At 41.3% G+C, this 23,942-nt stretch overlaps 1 protein-coding gene across 3 annotated transcripts in view; it reads right to left on the bottom strand.

The window, feature by feature from the left end:
• Positions 1-462: 462 nt before the first annotated feature.
• MATN4 (matrilin 4) overlaps positions 463-23,942 on the bottom strand; it is a 103,028-nt gene continuing 79,548 nt past the window's right edge. For 2 of the 3 annotated variants that reach the window (XM_040331616.1, XM_040331614.1), the window contains 6 exons: positions 19,022-19,144; positions 13,634-13,756; positions 10,782-11,186; positions 7,699-7,851; positions 6,174-6,278; positions 463-1,034 (listed from right to left, as the gene is read on the bottom strand). In XM_040331616.1, the coding sequence (XP_040187550.1) occupies positions 976-1,034; positions 6,174-6,278; positions 7,699-7,851; positions 10,782-11,186; positions 13,634-13,756; positions 19,022-19,144 (968 nt within the window). In that variant the 3' untranslated portion in view covers positions 463-975. The remainder of the gene's footprint in view (positions 1,035-6,173; positions 6,279-7,698; positions 7,852-10,781; positions 11,187-13,633; positions 13,757-19,021; positions 19,145-23,942) is intronic. The other variant, XM_040331617.1, reaches the window with a different exon arrangement.

Genomic DNA, 23,942 nt, shown 5'->3' on the forward strand with positions numbered 1-23,942 from the left:
GTCTCTAACATCCACCAGCTCTGTGATGTATTCATGGATAAGTAAAAGAGGACTCCAGTGACAACCTGTGAAGCTCTGATGAACTCCATGCCCAAGAGAGTTAAGGCAGTGCTGGAAAATAAAAAAAATATATAATATAATATATCTTTGGGCCCAATTTGGACATTTTCACTTAGGGGTGTACTTACTTTTGTTGCCAGCGGTTTAGACATTAATGGTTGTGTGTTGAGTTATTTTGACGGGACAGCAAATTAACAGTGTTATACAAGCTCTACACTCACTACTTTACATTTTAGCAAAGTGTCATTTCTTCAGTGTTGTCACATAAAAAGATAGAATAAAATATTTACAAAAATGTGATTCCATACCAAGGAGTTTAGAGCCCTTACAGTCTGGAAAGTGCAGGCAGAGCATTTTCCCCAGGAAAAGAGTACAACCAAAACAAAAAAGCAGACCAAGATGTGTTGGTATTCACACAACGTATTTATTACAGAGTTCTGTGTTTTGACTGGATTTGAAAATAATCTAGGAAGCTCTGCAAATTCTTTACAAATCATGGCACGAGAAATGTATTTTGAGCCCTTAAAGAAGCCGCCAAGCCAAAATTCATAACATCTTCTTGGCATGAATGAATTTAAATCCAGACCCTCTTTTTAAAATGAACTGTCATAATAATATCATTGTGTCTTTTTGTTTCATTTATTTTTTTAAAGAAAAAAATAATTAAATACAAATTATGTTTTAACCTACTAAAGTCTAGTCCATTAACATATTTATGAATTCTTAGTAAGTTACAGTAAAATAATTTTAATAATAATAACAACAATCTATTCACATTTATTTATATAATAGTTTTACAGCTCTGCACGGCTTGTAGGTGTATGCCTCCTGAAAAGGATAACAAAATAGTACCACATGACATAAAAATGCCACATAAACCTCTTTTTAGCTTTTTATATTTTTAGTTGGGGTGCTTCATTTTTTCTCTTTCAGCTCGTGTTCCAAAATGTCCAGTCTTGCAGTGAGCTGGGCTAGTAAGAAACGTTAAGGAATACATGTTGGAAATAGACACATACATATAATGAAAAGACATGATTGTGTCATTTAAAGCTGAAATCCCGGATGAGCCCCCACTACACTTTCCCCACCCAACCTCCTCTAGCTACTCACTTGATTTGATTTTCAAAAAATGAAACAAATTGATCCAATTACTTACCAAAAGTGCTGTCACATGACAGGCTGGGTCCTAAACTTACTTTCTACAGGACTAGAGCATTGGAGGCTGCTTCTGTCAGGACCAAGATCTGAACCTGCAACCTCTGCTGTGTCTGGCACTGTCTTTTCTTACTCTTGTCAGTCGTTCTTGTCACTCCTACTGCTGTCCATATATTCCCTTCCTCTCATTCAGACCTTTGGCTTGTTCCTCGACTATGCGTCTGCTTGTTCCCAACCTGCAACCACTCATTACCGACCCTTTGCTTGTTCCTTGACTAAATTTCTGCTTGTTCCCAACCTGCAACCACTCATTACTGACCTTTTGCTTGTTCCTCGACTACATTTCCGCTTGTTCCCAACCTGCAACCACTTGTTACTAACCTTTGGCTTGTTTACTAACCATGCTTCTGTTTGATCCCTACCTGCTATATCTGCTACTGGATCCTGCCTTAATGATCTCCTGGTGAGGTTATCCTAATAACTGCGACCTGCTACAGCAAAATCCATCTCCACCATAAGGAGCCCTGGGGAATACTGGTTAGTGCTTACCTCAGGCAAGCCTATGTCATCCATCAGGTTAACCTGCTTTTGTACTTATCCAGATGGTCGTTGGGAGCCTCTCTACTGCTATTGCTACTGGTCTGCAAGCTTTACCCCTTACTGTGACACCTTCTTTTAGTGCCCACATCACTGTCTGGAAATGTGGTCAATTGTCATTGGTTGTAAGGAGAGTCTAAGCAGTGGCTTCATACAGTCATTATGCAAGAGGAGGCAAGAAAAGCAGCTAATGGGCCTGCACTGTGGTGGTGGATCACTGGACTTTACTATTTAAAGAGGTGCTGCAGAGGGTTAATGTGATGTACAGTCAGATATATTAATTATAAATGGATAGGAGTGGGCAATGTAGGAGGAATTGGGATTTTGTTGTGCCCTGAGATATGCTTTAAATGTGCTGCCACTCATTGTAAACCCCCGAATGTGTGCCTACATAATGGTGCTGGGACTTGCCGAAAGTAACAGAGCTACCAGTATAGCCAACAATGTCCAGAAGTTTACAGCGACCCAAACAAAAAAAGGGTATCCTGATTCTGTAGGCTGAGGGCCGGATTCAGATAGGTTAGCGGATCTTTAGATCTGATTTACGATCCGCCGCCGCAAGTTTTTGAGGCGAGTGCTTAATTCAGAAAGCACTTAACTCAAAACTTGCGGCGGCGTATCGTAAATCCCCCGGCGGAATTCAAATTCAAATTCAAATTCCACGGCTAGGGGGAGTGTAGTATCCAACAGCGCATGCGCCGTCCGCAAATTTTCCTAGCGTGCATTGCTCCAAATGACGTCGCAAGGACGTCATTGGTTTCGACATTAACGTAAATTACGTCCGGCCGTATTCGCGAACGACTTACGCAAACAACGTAAAAAATTCAAAACTTGGCGCGGGAACGACGGCCATACTTAACATAGGATACGCCGCACTTACCCCTGCTATAGCAGGGGTAACTTTCCACCGGGAAAAAGCCGAACGCAAACGACGTAAAAAAAAAGCGCCGGACGGTCGTTCGTTTCTGAATCGGCGTAAATGCTCATTTGCATATCCGACGCGTAAAAGATACGGAAGCGCCACCTAGCGGCCGGCCTGGAATTGCAGCCTAAGATCCGACGGTGTAAGTCACTTACACCTGTCGGATCTTAGGCATATCTATGCGTAACTGATTCTATGAATCAGTCGCATAGATACGACCGGCCGGCCTTAGAGATATGCCGCCGTATCTCCTATCTGAATCTGGCCCCCGGGACTACAGACCCCAAAGCTCTCGGGGCTTTAGCTCTGTGTAGTATGTAAACAATCACTTATTGTGCTTACTACTCTTCTACTCTTGAATTTAGCATTTAAATGCAGTCCAAACTGTTAATAAAAATTAACAACTACCGTATTTTTTGCTCCATAAGACATACCTGACCATAAGACACACCTAGGTTTTGGAGGAGGAAAACAAGAAAAAAAATTCGGAACCAAATAAATGGTGTATTAAAATATTAATAGAATATAACAGAACAATATTGAATAGGAGGTGTTTTTTAGGTGTTATTTAGAGGCTATTTCTAGCGCATACAAGCCTGAAAACCGCTTTAGTGTGAAAGGGGTCTTAAAGTGGAAGTAGTGTAAAGTCAAAACCTAACTAACTTTAAACCTACTCTCAGACACATTTTAAGCCTAATCTATCTAGCCTATCTAGCCCTGTACAGTGGTATAAGTCCATATAATCCTCCACAGAGCGTCTGCGATATAAATTCCTTAATATCCAATGGAGATATCGCAGGCGCTCTGTGGAGGATTATATGGACTTATACCACTATATTCTAGTTTTGTATTTTTTTTATATATCTTTGAACATCGATTTAGACCTTTTCTTGAAGAGTTATATATATTTATTTATTTTCTTGGACTTTTTTATACAACACATTTTTGAAGTTCACTATAGTTTTGGTGATTTGGATCATTTAGTGTTTAAGTGATAATTTATTAGCGCACTAGATCACCTTGTCACTTTTTATCTGTTACTTTGTTGCATTTCACTATTCACTTTTAGTAGCACGAAGAACACTTTTACACATATTTGTGTTAGTACGAGGATTATGTTGTTTCTGTGGACATGGTTCTGCTTGTGATTGTGTTAAATTGTTTATAATAATTCAAGTGCCATTACATTTTGTTCTTTATGCTGTGTGAACATTGATAAAGGGGCACAAGGTTGCTGGCCTAGGGGAGAAAAATAATAAATCTGCCCTAGTAGCCAGTAGCACATATATGATACCCCAGCATAGGAAGGAGGGAGGGAACTATGCTGCAGCTTTCTTGTCTCACGCCTGGTCTCAGTCGCGCCGCACTGTTACCTCCTTGTAGGCATTGCAGTTTGTCCTCCACCCCTTAAGTGGCGCTGTGTTGCAGTGCCACTGTGTAGAAAGAGCGGAGGCTTAGAGGAACATTGTTCTTATGCAGACTCTGTAGGTGTCTCAGGGGAAGCAGTTGTTTGATTGGTTGTCACCTTTGGCAGTCATCTTAAGTGTGGGCAGTGTTAATAAATAGCAGTACCCTGCTGGGTTTGTGTGAATTTGTGAAAGGGGAAAGGCTAGGGACAGCTCCCACTTTGAGAGCGAGTATAAGGAAAGTTTCCTGCTGGAGAAGGGACAGGATAGGGACACCACTATATTCTTGTTTCCGATCACCAGAGCCGCTGCTGCAGACTAATTGCCAGCCTAAAAGATCCACTATCTGTGTTGCCAGTCAGCCACCCCTTTAGCAGATGTTGTCCTGGTAAAGTAGACTTTGCCTGAACTAATGCCTTACTCTGAGGCTGTGTGAATCACTGCTGCATGCCAGTGCCAGTGTAGTATAACCCGCTCTTACAACTCAGTGATTTTGTGTATGCCTTATGATGCATGATGTACCATTAATGCCTGGACTATGCTGTGTAGAAGCAGAGTATTAGCTACTGCAAGTATTACTGTCATGGTTACTGCAAAGATCATCACAAGTGTTACTACCACTCACTAAAAGTACTTCTGTAACTTTCCAAAGTTCAAATTCAAAGAACTTATGCCACCAATTGGCATCTATGTGAGTGCCGTCACATTACTGGGTACTACCGTTACAGGTCCTGTCTACAACCTTACCCTTTGTAGTGTGTACTGTAAGAAGGACCAGTCTCTGTGTAACCATGCCCCTCTAAACCATTGCCAATATGCAGCATTTGGTAGTCACACCCAATATGTGCCACGCTGTGCCACACAGTGGGCCCGCCTCTCTTTCTCACAGTATCTCAGTCTACCCCTGACTGCAGCCAAAATGAATGTACTGAGGTATATGAGAGGGGGGGGGGGGTGTGGTGTGTGTCTTTCTTTCAGTATATGTTTGAATGGTCCAAGATAGCTGTTGCAGCAGTGGCGGCTGGTTCTCAAAATTTTTGGGGGGACGCAAACAAAGGATAAAATAAAAAAAAAACATAAATTGCAGCCACACTGTGCCCATGAAACGCAGCTACTGTGCCCATCAATTGCCGCAACTGTGCCCATCAATTGTCGCCACTGTGCCTATCAATTGTCGCCACTGTGCCATGCCATGAAACGCAGCCACTGTGCCATGCCGTCAAACGCAGCCACTGTGCCATGCCATCAACTGTCGCCACTGTGCCCATCAATTGTCACCACTGTGCCCATCAATTGCCGCCAATTTGCCTCCTCAAAAACCGCCAGATTGCCCCCCCCCAGTCACCCGGCACTTACCTTTCTCGGGTCAGCCATCTTCCCTCCACGCTCCCTCAACGTCTTCTCCCGAGTCCCGCCCTCGATGTCGCTTCAGCCAATCAGGTTACCGGTAACCAGACCCAGTGAACCTGATTGGCTGAGACGTGTGTTAGTGTTAACCAGGGAACGCACGGCATGTGCGTCCCATGGTTAACTATTTGGAAGCCGATTAGAGCCAACAGGCTGTAATCAGGAATCCTATCAGAGGCGCTGGCTCTGATAGACACTTCCAAAAACCAACCAACTGCTGTTATTCAGATGGCCGGCACTCAGCAGGGGGCCGGTCATCTAAATAGTGGGCGGCAGCTGCGCTGGCGACAATACATAGATTCATGCAATGCATGAATCTATGTATTGTAGACTTGAGTGACGGCGCAGGGGAGAGAGGGGGCGGTGCTCCTGCGCCCACTATGGACGCACCACCGCTGTGTTGCAGTATTCTGTTGGTGCAGTCTGCTACATATCTATTCATATGTATGGCATCTATATGATCTGCACAATATGGAACTTATGGAAGAATCAAAATTAGGCACTGGTTGTTCCTTTCTAAAACAAATTGTATCTATACTGCATTCACCAATCCTCAGAACTAGAGCCGCAGAACAACCTTGCTCCATGGTGGAGAATGACAAAGTATTAATACATAAAAAGGATATGTTTCTCTGCCAGATTTCCGAGTGTTGTTAAGGTATTTGTCTGGAAATTGACAAGGTGCTCGCATTCACATGGGTTCTTTATCTCTGTCTCTCCTTTAATCTCTTCTGCAAAATATATGTTAAAGCCAAGTAAGATATGGGATAAAATATACAATAATAAACTGCATATATAAAGGAATAACAAAATTACACATTCTACAGGCCCTATTCATCAAAAATTGTGCAGATTTCAAAGTGCAACCGATCATTATTCACTCTGCTGACCAGTACATGATGGATTCTGATTGGTTGCTACAGATTACTACACTTAAAGTGGTTGTAAAGCCACATTTACAAGTAACTTGCATCCCCTCTGTTGTAGGACTATATAAAGTAAAGTGTGTCAGTTTTTTGAAAATTAAAATCCTAAATACCTTTTTGCATAGCTCCGCTGTGCAGTCACGTGACCTTCCTCCGCTCGCCTTTCCTGATCTAAGGAGAGCAGCGGGAGGGGCCAAGATTCTCCTCTGAAGCTTGCAAGAAGAGGGAGATCACGTGACTACACAGCACCGCTGTGCAAGAAGATTTTTAGGATTATAATTTTAGAAGAACTGACACACACTGCTTTATATCTTCATACAACAGCGAGGATGCCAGTTATTTATAAATCTTACTTTACAGCCGCAGGGAATAGCAGCAGGAGGAGAGGGGAGGGGCAGGGAGGAGATCAGTTCTCACACACACAAATTATAGGCAGGAAGGGAGGGAGAGAGGGAGAGACTCTGAACACAGCAGGATGACAGAGGCACGTAAACTGACCACAACATCATGGATCAGAAGCCATGATTACCATGGTCAGCACACATAGGGGGAACAGGCAGGACCACCAGGTATTTACAACATAGAATGGGACAAATTACAAAGTGCTGTTGTATTTATCATGCTTTAAAGGAACATAAGATTTTTTTATTTTTAAGGTTACAACCGCTTTAAAGTATAGTTCCTGCCTGTGTTTAGAAATGTTTCTTCCCCCTCCTGATACCTACTTTTCCTAACCAATCCTCTGTCCTGCTGACCCCTATCCTTTTGACCCTACCCTCCATCCTGCTGACCCCTGTACACTGCCCCCCCAGTCCTCTGTCATGCTGACCCCTGTACACTGCCCCCCCCAGTCCTCTGTCCTGCTGACCCCTGTACACTGCCCCCCCCCCAGTCCTTTGTCATGCTGACCCCTGTACACTGCCCCCCCCCCCAGTCCTCTGTCATGCTGACCCCTGTACACTGCCCCCCCCCCCAGTCCTCTGTCCTGCTGACCCCTGTACACTGCGCCCCCCACCCCAGTCCTCTGTCCTGCTGACCTCTATCCTCTGTTCTGCTGACCCCCATACACTGCCCTACTGACCCCTATATACTGCTGACCTTGCATTCTCTGCCCCCTTGACATTATTTACTGCACCTTCACATCAGACAGGCTAGATCCAGCCCTACTCTTTAGGAGGAATCTGAATACTAAAAAAAGAAAGAAGGCACCAATGACAAGTCATACCTGGGCAAATGTTGAGTTTTAAATCTTCAGCAATGAGATTAATTGTGGTAAAATCTGCTGTGTAGAAGGAATGTTTGTTCACAGGGTCTGATGCAATTTCATTGAGTTCCTCTTCAACTGCTTTCCCAACACCTACAGCATACATAGTAATACCTACAATGGGAAGAACGTGCAGAAAGGAAAAACAGTCAACAAAAGCCCAGTCCTTGGTCCGTGTGAAATCTAACAAATACTTGTGAGTCAGGCACAAGTCTTACAGAAACAAACAAGGAATTCATAGTCCACCCTGTGTGCATGACCGTGCATTCCATGAGCTACGGTATGTGTTCTCTGACTCTTCTTCCTATACAGTTCTTTAACTGGCTATTAAGTATTTTTATCATTTACTAGCAGTAGTAGAGTGTTGTATCATGTTAGCTGTCGACTGATGCTGAAAGTTTAGAGTTTAAGTGATACCCTTTATTGGCTAAGTTGAATTATAAACTAGTATATTTAAAACGGGGCCCCATACAGCCTTCATGACAGGGCCACCCCCATCCCCCAGCCTGAAGTGACTGAGGACATAGATTTATCAGTCCCTTTCTTTGCAGTCTCAGTTCATGCTTATTCACAAACTGAATATAGTAGACAGTGTTTACAATCAGTACCAAACACAGGAATGACTGGTACGGATCACTCACTGTGTTCATTCAGGAAAGGAAGGAGCCAATAAATGATATAATTACTATCCCCTTCCCACACTCTCCATCATGAAAAACATCCCCCTGTGTGCCTGCAGCAGATGCTGGAGAGAGAGGAGGGAAGCCGAAGCAGGGGAAAAGGCCACACAGGGGGGGGGGGGTCCGGACAGCAAATGTGCTAGAACTACTCCCCCTGCAGTGCAGCCGGAGGGAGAAGCTGGCAACGCCGCAGGAGAAGGCAGAAGAGGATTGGTGTCTGCAATAAGTCAGTATAGCCGGCCCTCCTGTCTGGGCCCACCTTTTGAACTGATGGGGTCCGAGCCCAGTACAGGAGGGCTGGCTGTGCTGCCTTATCAGTGGCCCTGGTTGTAATCGCTGTATGTGTCCTCATTGGGGAAATGTTTCTATTAGTTCCTGTCCTATTGTCACCTAGACAAGAAAACAATGTGCAGGTGTCTTCGGGACAGGAAAACAGACAGACACTAGACAGAAAATGTAACCCTAAAGCTGGCCATAGATGGCACAATTTTCTTGGTTGCAATAAAGAAAATTGCTTGATTCCCCCATCAACACAGTTAGTGCTGGCGTGGGAATCCCCTCCATGGAGCTATCGTGTTCACCCAGTGGCCACTGGCAATAATCGCTTAAAAAATCTGACAGGCTGGTTGTACCCAAGTTGATCGACCCATCAGCTTGGGTGGAATCAGCCTGCCCATACATGGTTGGAATTTCGGTCAGTCCCAGCTGAACGGCTGGCTGGCTTTACCCTGTACGAAACAAAAATGACAACAAAATGAAACAACCTAAATCAAAAGTTTCAACTTTTGAATTGGGACTTAACCTATTTACTGCCTCCACGCAATAGTAGCCATGAGTTTATGTTTACCGGTTTTGGCCTTTCAGTAGAAGTGATCTGGGTGGCTGTAAAGCTATCCAATCACTCCTTAATGGCGGAGAGGTGTGACCCCGCCCCCCATCCATAACGGCTCACTGGTTCACCCACTTGCCCTGAGAGCCTGAGATACCAAAAAAACTCCCCTGGGATACTAAAAAGGAAGAGATTGTGGAACATCTATTCCCAAATCCCCTCTTCAGTGACTGAATCCTGAAAAAAAATGTTAAAAGCCCAACTATATATGAGCACAAATGCACATGTAGGGTGCATATGCGTAAATAAAGGTTTTTCCCTGCACACACCAGAAGAAGAAGAATTACAGGGTCATTATTTTCAGGTGACCACACTGATGAGCTGTAAAGGTTTTTAACCACTTTAGCCCCAGGCCATTTGGTTGGCCAAAGACCAGAGTACTTTTTGCGATTCTCCACTGCATTGTTTTAACTGACAATTGCGCGGTTTTGTGACGTGGCTCCCAAACAAAATTGACGTCATTTTCCCCCCACAAATAGAGCTTTCTTTTGGTGGCATTTGATCACCTCTGCGGTTTTTATTTTTTGTGTTATAAACAAAAATAGAGCAACAATTTTGAAAAAAAAGCAATATTTTTTACTTTTTGATATAATAAATATCCCCCAAAAATATATAAAAAAAATGTTTTTCCTCAGTTTAGGCCAATACGTATTCTTCTACATATTTTTGGTAAAAAAAAAAACGCAATAAGCATTTATTGATTGGTTTGAGCAAAAGGTATAGCGTCTACAAAATAGGGGGTGTATTTTTAGCATTTTTATTAATATATTTTTTTTACTAGTAATGGCGGCGATCAGCGATTTTTATCCTGACTGCGACATTATGTCACAGCCCGGACACTCGGTATTGACAGCATAATAGAAAAGAAAATACCTATCCTAATGTCCCGTAAACACGATCGGAATTTCCGATGGCCTAAAATCCAATGGAATTTTTCGTCTGAATTCTGTTCAAGCTGTCTTGCATACACACTGTCAGACCAAATTCCGACCGTCCAAAACGCGGTGACGTAAAACACTACGACAAGCCGAGAAAAATGAAGTTCAATGCTTCCGAGCATGCGTCGACTTGATTCTGAGCATGCGTGGGCTTTTTCTCTGTCGGAGTTGCACACAGACGATAGGAATTTCCTATCGTTTTTTTACATCGAAAAAATAAATAAAACATGTTCTATTTCTAAACACTGATGGAAAAAATACCGATGGGGCCCACACACAATCGGAATTTCTGATGAATAAAGTCCATCTGACTTTTTTCATCGGAAATTCCGATTGTGTGTACGCAGCATAACTCAACCCATGTTTCATTATAATATAAAACAAAGTGTATATAATGTAGTCTAAATCACGTTCACATAACTGTACCAATGTGTAGAATCTTTGGGGCTCATTTTTAGTCCATCTGAACTGATCACTATTAGGGATCTGTCAGAAGGTATTTTACAGGTTTTCTCTGTAGATCAGTTTTTTTCTTACCAGCATCCTTGGCTCTTTTAGCCCATTCTGAGATATCATCCTGTGAACGGCCATCGGTAAACACCAAACCAATTTTAGGCACGTTGGGTCTGGCTCCTTCCTGTTGGGAAAAGCTGTGTTCCACCATATGCTTCAATGACAGTCCAGTCATGGTGCCTTTCTCCATGTACTCAATGTTCCTCACTGCATTACTAACATCCTTTGATGATTTGAACTGGTTCAAGGAAAACTCAGTGCGCACCCGACTGGAATACTGAACCAGTCCAACATGTGTGCCATGGGGTGACACGTCCAAGGAGTCCACAATCTTTATCACAAACTGTTTCACCAGCTCAAAGTTCTGAGGTCGGACGCTTTTGGAGCCATCGATTACAAACACCAAATCAATGTAACCAGTGGAGCATTCTGGGGTAGAAAGGATATATAGCAAAATTAAATTATGATATAAACAATATAAACAGAAGAAAAACTTTTAAATGGTTAAAGATCAGCTTCCTAGTTAGTAGGAAAGACAACGACTATTTGTATTAAAATTACCACAAAATAAACTCCCATGCTACAACATGGGTACCCCTGGTTTTGTGCAAACTTTGCTGTCTGTTGTGATTGCAACACAAGCATTCCAAAGGCAGATAAACAGCAATTAAAATGCTCAAATGCAAAACATTTTACCCACAAAGCAATCTGCATTTGACCTGCATTTGAGATGCCCATGTACATTAAGCTTAAGATCAGAGTATCTCTTTAAGTTGTCATAAAAAGCATCTACATATAAAACTCAAATTATATGCCATTATCAAAAATGAAAAGTGCATGTATAGCCTTCACAAGCGCAAAGTAAAACTGGGATGAAAGTCTTGGCCTTGCCTGGCACAAAGAGAAATACAATCTATTCATCCCTATGGTGGAAGCCCATGTGTGTACTCTGTTGAATATGTTGGAGGTCAAAGGGGGAAAGTTACTGAAAAGCACAGAAATTTAGTAACCTTAAATTATATGTACAAAATAAACTAGAAAAATGAATAGACTCCCGGGTGGCCTTTGTAACGACACCCCGTGTATGAGAGGGGTTAAAGCCGTTTAGGACACTCCCTTTCTGAGCACCAAGGCAGCTACCGACACTCTAGTCAGGCGAACAAGACCCATAAGAATAATTCTCCCTCAATAAACGAGACAAAGCTCCAGTCTTGAGGTTTCAAGCAGGACTGACCATCTTTATTAAAAAAAAACACAAGTTTTATACACAGTCAAAAGAAAAGAGGAGGTGCATCATATTACTCTGGAAATACACCTGTGACCAGACCTAATTAACATGCTTATTACCTAATTCCTTTTAGCAGCCTGGCTGTCTCCTGAACTTCAATACACATTTTTCATACAATACAGGGTCATTTAGCCCAAGCCCCCATGAAAGGATCCTTAGAAGTTAGTCTGGATTCATTAACATTACAACAGACAACAGACAGGTGTCTGGGGGTGATGACATTAGCATCGTTAAGCAATAGACTGTCGGCCTGTTACATTGAACTTCCTGGAATACCCAAATAACATGTTCATATTTCTTGAGAGATATTGTTAATGAATATTACTGTCCCATTTTAAGTAGTCCAAGATATATTTTCTCAGTCACCCTATGCCCCTAATAGACATAGGGTGATTTAGACATAAGAGGTGCATGAGGAGCTAAAGCAAGGGTATCTCATACTTTCTAAGGGATTCTGGGTTCCATGGGCCCTCCCATTACAGCCTTCTTATCGTAGAGTAAAAAATATTATGTTCTGATGCAGAAGCTGCAGCATACAGACAGATTTTCAGAGAAACACGAACAGTGGAGACCACCTTTTCACCTGCACTCATGCACCTTTCACCCACATAGGCTCCTATTGAGTCCTGCCAACTTGATGAAAGAGACAGCTTATGTGGTTGCAGGGTGCATGCACAGAGTTGAAGTGGAGGTCTCCCGTGCTCATGTTTTTTCATATTCAAATATTTTATTAAGCAACACAAAAGCCATCACATGCAAGTACCGTCAATTGTTAGTAAGGATGGGCTCCCCTCAGGGAGGAATACTGGAATAAACATTGTGAACAGGTAGAATCAACAGTAACCCCAACACAGGGGGCCAGTTGATAGATGGGTAGTGAAAATCTGACAGGTTGTGGCACATAGCAAAATATTGTACAATTTAATGATAAAGGAAGCTAGAAAGCCAACAATTGAATGGTCTACCCCAGCCACGGCCCAGAAAGTAGTGGGGACTAGGCAAAGTTGGCGAAATATGCAGCAAAGTTCAAGTTAATTAAAAAAAGTGGGGGTAGAAAGATGGTAGGAATAAAAAATGGGGGGGGGGGTTGTGGTTAAGGGAAATGGCTCCAGGGGCTGAACCACAGTGCGCACGTTTTTATAGAAATCCAAAGGCTGAGTTTGAAGTGTGAAGCAGTTTTTGCATATGAAGGTGACTTTAAGCCAGACCAAATGTCCATAGTTAATATAGGTTCCCTTGTCCTACATTGTTACCTAATATGAAAAACAACAGTTAGACCCCATAAATAACAATTACTGGGACCGGAATTTCTTCGGGAAACCTTTGACCTGCTACTTCCAGTTATGACCTGTGTAAGGCAGAGGCATGATTGGTTAAATCAATTATGAGACATTATGGGCAGAATGGGACAACTGAAGGTTGTTGTTGAATATATAATGGGGTATCTCCCCCCCCTATTCACTGAGTAGTGCAGGTATCTAGAGTTATATGCTTTTAGGTCCAGCAATCATTTTTTGCACTGAAAATCCTTGCATTTTTACTTTAACCCGTCCCTTTTTATAGCTGCTATTTTTTTGGGGATACTCACTGTTACAAGTTTTTCCATCTGCTTGAAGTTCTTGGCCCTCTGGGCAAATACAGTGGTATGATCCTGGAGTGCTAACACATTTAAATTCACATCCATGGTCCACAACGTTGCACATGTCACTAGCTGAAAGTACATCAAATTATGGAATGAACACTACAAGTCAAATCATCAATCTGAATGCTATCACATTTATAACAGTGCTAGGGCCATCATTTATAGTTGGCTTTAAATGGATGAGCTGTAATAGACAATTTTGGGTATTGCCGTTTTTCACCATTTCACTGGCGTGTGCAATTGTCATGACATAATAAACCCAAACATTTTGTATTATATTGTGCTTTTTTTAAAATTATTATTATGGTGTGTTTTTTACAAATAAAAATAGATTTGTTAAAAAAGTAGTAAAATTATTGTGTGACATAAAAAACATTTTATTATACAGGGTCCCTGCTTTTGGAAAATATATAGGGGCTGATTTACTAAAGGAAACTGTGCACTTTGCAGTTGCTCCAAAACTTTGTAAATGAACAGAAGCTCTGCTAACGTCCACTATCCAATCATGTGCAAGCAAAAATAAAGTTTTTATTATTTTCCTTGCACATGATTGGGTATTCTTGGCAAAGTGAAGCTTTACCTAATTTACTAAGCTCTGGAGCAACTGCACTTTGCAAAGTGCACAATGTATTTGCCTTTACTAAATCAACCCCTCAGACATAAACTTTAAAGAAGTTGTAAAGGCAGAAGGTTTTTTATCCTAATGCACTTGTATATTTTAAAGTATCTTTTTTTTTTATCTCATGGACGAAATGTGAGAAATAATGTACAGTATATATCATATAACCATTCCATAAACACATACCACATACACTGCATATATCATTTGAGGAAAATATGCTTATAAAATAGTTTACCATTTGCCAATAATAAAAAAAACATGTCCTGGATTTCATTTTAAAAATCTGGTCACCTTGACCTAAATGTTATATACTTTGGAGACAAAAAATTGTTTTAAGGAGGCTAAGATTTAAGTTAATGTATGTCTAAACCAAAGAACAAAATTGTAATACATTGCAGATTAGAGTTTGCCAGTTCTTAGATGTGGTGGCTGCAATAGTTATCTAGTTATCTATTTTCCCCCATCTATTTAAAAATACTTCCTGTCCTAGGATGACAACCCTCACTATAGGCTCCTGCTGCTGTCAGTCAAATCCTGTGAGGAGGGGACAGGGGTGTGGCTGAGCCGGGCTGTGTGCATCTATGGAAGCATATAGCCCGGCTCAGGAGCATGCTTTGGGGGCACAGAGCAGGTAAGTATAACATTTATTTATGAAGAATAAATACAAAAAATGCCTTTACAATCACTTTAAATAGGAGCCATTCTTTTTTCACGTGTACGATTTCTGTAACTTATATTGAAGGCCTGTAATTCTTAGTAATAACGCACTTGAATCTGTCCAAAATCATAAATTATAATATAATAAATAAGTATAAAAAAAGAATAATATAATAATAATAAAAAAAGAAATTTGAAGTGTTCCAATTCATTATCGCTGTTTTTTAGCTGGTCTAAAACCACTTTTGACATAAAGGGACACTTTTTGGTTGCTATGGACAATCTTAAATTTTCAGGTAGAAAGAACAGTATACATAATATAAAAGTACATGCAGGACACTAGACAAAGCATTAGGGACAAAAGGGAGGTGAAATGATTTCATACAGTAATGGAATCTGTAAGATTACAGTGTAATGAATGTGTTATGAATTTTGAACTTTTTGAATTTGCCGCCGGGCTCCGCCTCGTGCATCGCGACACTCGCAGGGAACGGAGCCCGGAACACAGAGGCATCGGACAGAGGAGACAGCCCGCAGACACAGCGGGGGGATGGAAGTCGCAGGATCCTGGGGGAAAGGTAAGTACCCTGCACCAGGATCCTGAGATGCAATCCCAAGTGTTGCTCAAGGTTACCACTAATGGTACTGAAATTTAACCCCGAGCCACACTTGGGAGGCTAAATCAACACCGCCATGTCAAAAAAGATGGTTTTCTTTGCGGCCATGAAGCTATGACAGTGGCATGTAAAAAGAAGAGCATAATAATAAGGTCTGGAGGTCTTTGTAATTACTGCATTATTTGAAATGTGTAGTTAAATTTCCCAGACAAAGTACAATATATTGGAACTTAGTTGAGCTAGACTGTGCTGTCTCGTAAAAATCGTATATATTTATAATTCCCTTTAAAAGTATATACCGCTAGTGAGCATGAATGTACTGCGGTTTTCATTATTGGCTTTAACTGAAGTCAAATCTCTTTAGAAGTGTTTTTTTTCCCATTTTCAAAGTCATTAAACAGGAAATACCATGCAAGCAGAGCATGCACCGTAAGGATGATATTTTAATCTTAAGCAAAGAGAGCAGAGGCTAAAACAATTATTGTACATTCTTTGAACTGGCAGAAAGCTGTAGTGTTCGCTGATTGCATTAACTTCTGTACCATCTCCAGTTTGAAATGAAATACAGAACTTTGTTAACTACTGTTCCTGTTATTTCCTGCCACAAGGGTCTGCCAACTATAGACCTGGCAAACAAAATGCCACAAACTCTTATCTAAACTGAAGCACTCAATTATAAACTGAATGGCAAATAATGAAACAATTCTTAGTTTATTTTAAATCTGGATTAGATGTACATATATAAGACTCAACTGGTATGGGAATAAAACATGCATGAAACATAGGGTGACCACGTGTCCCAGATTGCCCGGGACAGTCACGTATTTTGCAGGTCTGTCCCGGGCACCTTCATTCGAGGATAATACAGTGAATGAAACTGATACAGCCACCTCCCGGGCCAATCTGATGCCCCCAAAAAAGGCTTCCACATCACCGCTTTACTGGGAATGCATGGAGGAGCACAATCCCCGTCCCCTGCTTGTGATTGGAGAAATCATAAATCCCGCCTCTTGTGTCCAATCACTGTGCTGTGATTCGTTACAGCACAAGCTGATTTTTGGGAAGGGGGGTGTCCCTGAATTGTAGTTTGGAAATGTGTTCACCCTAATGAAAGAAACATGGACACCCAGGAACAGTCCATACTGATTTATCCTGCACTTTTATTCAGCAAGGCAGCTAACAAATACTGTTTCAGTGCAGGTGTTCTTTGCACAGCAAGCCTATAGCATAAAACAAATAATACATCTCTCTGCCCGAGCCACTAACTGAACTCAGGTCAGTTCCTGACTAACAGGGTGCCCCTAATGGGTACCCCAAAACAAACAGGCAGCAACTCTACCTGTATAGTGTTCTGTCAGCACTCAGTGTTTTCACCAAGCATCAGGCTCCAACAGCAGAGAAAGTAAGTGAAAAAGTTCAGAGTAATATTCAGTTTGGATATACAGTATAAAGGCCTGTGGATGACTGAATCTTATAAGGAGATCTGGTTACCAGGTAAGAAGTAAACCTAAAAATGGTGGCTTTATCGCACCCAAAATTCTACAAATCGTCAGGACCTAAAATTGTACTTATTAGGAACCTGATCAGTCAAACCCTGGTCATATATTTTGTGAGAAACCTGGGTGACACATACATAACATCCACAATCCTGCCAGCCAGTGCCTCACATACCTTTCCTTTCTGTTCAGACTGGTGGGACGAAGCACATTTCGTGTTCTACACAAAATGTAACCACTTAAAGAATATGTAAACCCGACATTTCATATTCCTGATATGTGTCTGCTTTACCATGTTCTTGTATGAAAAAGTATCCTGTTCTCTTTGTATTTCTTCCTTTGTGTGAAATTCCTGGTGTTCCTGTCAGCCCCTTTGCTTTCCTATTATTTTTAATTTTCTAGCAAAATATACAGATTTTTACTTGTAAACAACAAATGTCAGAAAATGGCCTGATCTTTAAGTGGTTAAATAACAATCCTGGGGCTTGTTCTAATCCTGCCTGTGAAGGGGTGCATCTCTTTGATCTACAGAATGTGCTGCAACAGCACTGATATTTACAAAGGAAAAAGTACTCTATGAATAAGCTCTGGGTGGAGTGAAACACTTGCAGGATCAGGTGGGCATCACTTTGTGCAACGTACATTTGAAAAAACATACATGAGGCTTTTAAATGGAGAGTGACTTCTTTTTCTTTTCTTCTGTCTGAAAGCAGAACTTATGGAGCAGCCAGCGACGACAGGGAGCCTGCAATCAGAGCCGGAGGAGTGAGGAGGATGTGTGCCTAGAACTTGACTTTGCAGTTAAAAGGAAAAAAAAAAAGTGTGTTTAAAGGAGAAGTATGAGAATCCTGTTTTTTGCAGTTTCATACTTACCTAAGGTGGATGCAGCATTGGTCCCCTGATGCCTGTTCACTGAGAACTGAGCCATCGAACACTGCCGATGGCTCGGTTCTCACTGCTCCCGAGCGGAGAGCTGCTGATTGTCAACAGTACTGGATGAAGGGCGGGAGCTGTCGGAGTTAACTGTTCACATTACCAAGCTGGTGATTGGTTCCTAGGACCACCTGGCATTTTTAAAAACCAATCACCTGCTGGATAACTTGAAAGGTCCACTGAGGCAGCTCCTGCTCCCAACCTCCATCCAGTACTGGGCTGCCTCCTGCTCGCTGCTCTGCAGTGAACATGAGAGGGGTGGAGGCTTGGGAAATGACTAGCAAAGCAGGAACGAGTTCACAATCTACCCCTTGACTGATGAGTAGATCTCAACGGAAAATAATCTTCCTTTATTAAAATAACATACTCTGACATGTTTCATGCTAGGCACAGTGCTTTCTCATAGAAAGAATTCTTAGAAAGCACTGTACCTAGTGCAAAACATGACAGAACTTGTCCCTGCTGGCTGTTTTAATAAAGGAAGACTATCTTGTATTTGGTGTGCAGCATTGCTGCTGGTATAATAATTGATTGTTTCAGTGAAGATGATCAGAGCCAGCACCTGACATGTGATTTTGAAGTGTGAGTCTGATCTGGCCATGAGCCACATGAAATATTTGACAAATAATGTGATCTTGTTATACCTTACAGTGCTCTAAAAAAATATTCTTGTGAGAGTTTGGTTCTTCTTTGATGTCCATACTTGGGGGGGAAAAATGAACGAAGCAAACACGAGCCTTACGTCTGAAAATATTGGCACAAAACAATGTCCATTTTTGTAGTTTTAGAAAGTTAGGAAAGTGTGCCTGCTTCTGTACCACCACAGAGACAGAATGTCGAAATATACTTAGCTGAAAATAAATATATAGTCCATTTAGTAGAAGTAGATACTACATTGGTAAAGTTGTAATGGAGCGTGGACATTCATTCATTCATTCATTCTAGTTGGAAATGGGGATCTGTGTGCATAGTGTGTAATTTCTGCTCTGGCCTTGGACTTTCAACTCACCCAGACAAGTCTTCCCATCACTTTGAAGAGTGTAGCCCTCGTTGCAACGACAGTAGTAGCCATTCAGGATGCCCACACATTCATGCTGACAGCTGTGATTGCTGTATGAACAATAGTCAATCACTGCAATTTAGAAAAGACAGGGTAATCAGACGTAGCTTATGACTTCTCGATCCTTCTCATATAACCGCTGGATGCCCGCCACCCTGTAACATCACAGTCCTATCTAAGGCTTTGTCTTCTTCTTATTTGAAGCAATGGAAGAATACACAGCTATTTCACATTCATGAAAGAAATCTTTGTACGGAAAGGTCAGGTAGGCTGGACTGTTTCAACTCCAACTGGAACAATCTAAAATTTGATTTTGTTATTGTTTTAATGAAATGGTGCTATCTACATCAGACAGGCTTTCGTGCAGACCTAACATAAAAGCTCTTTGTTGACTTTGTACTTTGTGCTGCGGTCTCTTCGTTAAGATGTTCTACAGACTAGAAAAATTTTGTCTCAGAAGAGTAATGCAACTATACCATCCATTTTCATAATCCAACTGATCAAAGTGATTTTACAATCAAAGAAAGAATACATTAACACATAGCTATGGCCATAGGATTTGTGAACCTACCACAAGTGTATGGAGCTAGTAATATGGCTAAAAGATGGCTACAAGTGCAAGTCAAAACCTTCAAATTTTTGGTATCTACACTTTTCTCAGGCTATTCTGTAGTCTGTCCATGAAAGATTGGCCCTGGTGTCATCCACCTTTTCTTACCAAAATGTTTGTACCACCCAGGAGGACATTCTTGATATTTCAACCTTGTTTAGTCCAAATATGGTAGGCTAAGTTTCCATTTATTGTTTTATTTCAGAAAAAAAATTGCTAATAATTGTAAATTGTCTTCTACCTTAAAGGGGTTGTAAAGACAAACATATTTTCCTCTTAAATTAAAGTATGACAGTAGCTAATAAAGTAAAACGTAATGTTTTGCATTATAACTAGTTTGATACCTGTTGAAATCGAGCTGTTTTATTCACCTCCGTCACTCCTGAATCATTATTCTCACTGACTTCCTGGTTTGCGGTGCGCATTCATTCTTGCTACATCACGGCCTAATGGGAACTACAGTTCCCATTAGGCTTAGCCTCCATGCCTGTGAGGGATAAGAGAGCATCTTCACGCAGGGCTGTAGTCATAGGGAGGGGGTGATCACATTCTGCTTTCCACCATGCAAAACGGCTCAGATGCTGGTGGAAAGCAAGAAGAGGAGTGACAGGAAATGGCATTTTCAAACCTGGTTTACTGTATTTTGGAGGTCAAAAGGAAAAACGAGGTAAGTGATATTTCAATGCTCTAGCTTACAGCAATCAATTGATCTAATAAAAAACGAACCTTTAGTGTTCCTTTAATGCTAAAGCTGGGCATACATGTTACTATCAGATTATACTATCTCTCTACACTTTTAAATGTTCTAAAACAATGGTCACCAACCTTTGAGATTTCACGAACCACTAAACTCACAATTTTGAATCCCACGGACCACTGATATGGATTTGACATACCTTATACAAACAATGCTCCAGCTCTCTGCCCCCCTCAGCCTGATTCACACTGCTGCCTTATACACAATACACTGGCTCTCTGCCCCCTTACACAGGCTCATCATGGGATCTCACCTCCTTATCTAGCCATGTGCTTGAGCTCCATGCTCCCTTCCACAGACTGTGATCAGCACTGTCATTGGAAGCCCCCTCCTTCTTCACTTTCCACTCTCTGCACTACTCCAGTTGCCTCCTTCTGAGTTCACAGGAACTACAGAGGAGGCATTGGGTATCAATGCATGCTGACAGTATGGACTGTCAGCATGCATTGAGAACAACCCTGGAAACAACACTGGGTGGTATCCACCTGCCACAATTTTGATTTTCCGCAGAAACCCTGGCGACCATCAAATTTTTCCTGTGGGCCATCAGTGGTCCACAGACCACAGGTTGGTGACCGCGGTTCTAAAACTATGCAGTGCAAGAGCATACCGTATTTGCCAGTGTATAAGGCGACCGGGCATATAAGACGACCCCCTAATTCAATTTTTCAAAAAGGTTTTTTGCCTGTACTCACTGTATAAGACAACCCCCCTTCCAAGGCTTCCGATGCTTCATATTTCTTCCTTCTGGAGACATATTCTTCTTAATTTTTGCTGGAGCTAGAGCCAATCACGGCGAACGATATATTCTACTAATGAATACAAATGCTTGGATTGGCAGAGGCTGTAACATCATCAGCCCACGCCTCTCTGACTCTCAAAGCCAATCCGAGAGGTTGTTACTCTAATCCGAGCAGGCTCTGTATTAATTTGAATACATCGCTCACCGGGATTGGTTAAGCGGTATATACTGTATGTAGCCGAAGCTACATACAGTATTACCGCATATCCAGCAGGCATCCGAGCAGCTGACCCGGCGTATAAGACGACCCCTGCTTTTTGGCCATTTTTTTTAAGTGTAAAAGGTAGTCTTATACGCCAGCAAATAGAGTACTTAAAAAAAAAATAATTACATTTGTTTCCAGACAGGAAGGTTGTTGTTCTGGACTAGTGCTGGTCAACTTTCTCGAGGCAAGGGGCCACAAATGTGGTCACTGACATCACATAACATACAGTGAATGTAATGCTACAGAAAACTGTTAGACATTGCAGACATGCAACAGGAGGTGGTCAAATATTATGGGCATGCTACAAGTGATGTACAAAGACTACTATAGGAGGGGGCTGGAGACATTACATTAGACTGCTAGAGATCACTGCTATCACCGGCCATTTACCAGTACATGTTTTTATATTCATGCTCCCTATAGCCCCCTTGAAAACTTGAGCCCCATTTGATATTTCTCCCAGCAAGGTCCATTATAAAAGATCAGAGAGGTAAAAAAAAAAATATATATATATATAGACTAATGCATACAGAGGCTCCCAGGGCTGTAGGTTGGGCACCAGAGCTCTACACAAATCTACCAACATAATTGGTAGAGCTAAAGGAGATCAGACAATCAAATTTTAATTTGTATGATCGGATTGAGGCGATACATCCCATTAATATTGTGTTAGCTATAAACTTACATGTCAAGGTGGAGATTTGGGATATTTATGAAAATGTGAAAAGTATTGGTTGAATTCACTTAGGAATTGACAGACCACAGGTTATAAATGTTCTGATTTTCAGTAATAATCTTAGTTTTTTTTTATCACATAATGGTTGTTCAAGTCTGTGCCTGTTGAACATTTTCCATCACTTCCCGTCTGGCAAAATCATTGTTGCCATGATTGAAAGTGAGCAAAAAATCTTTCTAAGGCAGTGACAGACAACAGTAAAAAATGAAATGGAACATAATCCTTTCCCACCCTATCTAAAACTGAAAAAAAAAAACTTGACTAAACTTTAAAGTGATTGTAAAGCTTTGTATTCTGTGTAATGGTTTTGCACAGAGCAGCTTCGATCTTCCTCTCGGTTCCAATGCCAGCACTTCTGTCTCTCCCCCCCTCACCGAGTGCCCCCATAGAAGGCCGATTCCTGTGGGGGCACTTGTGCATGCTCACTCTTGAGGCACCTCTGTGTGCTCAGCCTCACCCCCTGCTCTCTCCAATGACTCCTACTGAGCCAATGAGGAGGGAGAGAGCCGAGACAGCCTCTACTCTCATGCACATTGCTGGATTGAGATCAAGCTCGGGTAAGTATGTGGGCTGCGGGGGGAGGGGGGCTTACCTTAATGCAGAGAATGCAATGAGGTAACAAACTTTGTCTTTAAAACCACTTTAAGTATGTCTATAGCCAGAACTTTTTTTTTAGTTTTGGGTAGTATAGAAAGGATAGAACCTCTTTTGGGTTTTCATTGCTTTCTGGGATCTTGCTGGGGAGGGTCATCTCTCTATTTGTTCTGGTTATGATTTTTACAGGACAGAAATTGATAGGAAATAAAAAAAATCATATTGTTGTTACGTATAGGAAGCATTGTCATGTATAGGAAAATCTTCCTATGGGGACACTTATTGCAAAGGGCATTACTTTTTATTTTGGAAAGTTTACCTCTAATTTTCTCTTATGTCTGTGATACAGCAACTTAAAAGAAATCTCACTGGTTGTGTCAGTTTCTTGACTAAAAAAATCTTGGCCTTAGATATAATTAAATGTTCATAATCTAAATACAGTATAGATAAAATAAGATTATCACAATCCAGCTAATTTTGTATGTCAATTTTATGTCTATAAACAAAACAGGGATACCCCAGCTGACCAGTATTGTATAATCACTATTGTTTTCCCTGAGAAGCACTGGTACTGGAGGTGGCTTATCATGATTTCCAGTCCATATGTGAAAAACGGAATGCTTGGTTAGATGGTACCCACATATTTACTGTCCTTTGAGGTCTATGACCGCCTCATACATTAGATCTATGTCTTGGAGGCAGTTGATGCATTAAAGTTATTTTACCGTACTCATTTTCTACAGGTACTTATATAACACTGACAATCTACTGAGCGCTTTATGTATATCTTGTACATTCCCAGCAATCCCTGACCTCAAGGAGCTTCCAAACTAAGGTCCCTAACTCACATTCATATATATACTGTACATACTAGGGCTAATTTAGACAGGAGCCAAATAACTAAATTATATTTAAATCCACCAAATGGGATGGTTTTGGATAGTTTGAACCCTATTTTGTGTCCCATTGGGAAGATTTCCCTCTTTGTCTATTACAAACAATGGGAAGTTAAAGAAAATCTTTTCATAGTGAGGGAAATCTGCTTTAAGACAGTTGTCACTGGGCGCTGTGTCCCCAATGGAAGACTTCCCTTTTGTTCTTTTTCTGGAGACAACTCAAAATGTTGGCTATTCTCTTCCATGAAGAAGCATTAAAGATGAAACACA

The sequence above is a fragment of the Rana temporaria genome, chromosome 12 (genome assembly GCF_905171775.1).
Source record: "Rana temporaria chromosome 12, aRanTem1.1, whole genome shotgun sequence".
Taxonomy (NCBI): Eukaryota; Metazoa; Chordata; class Amphibia; order Anura; family Ranidae; genus Rana; species Rana temporaria.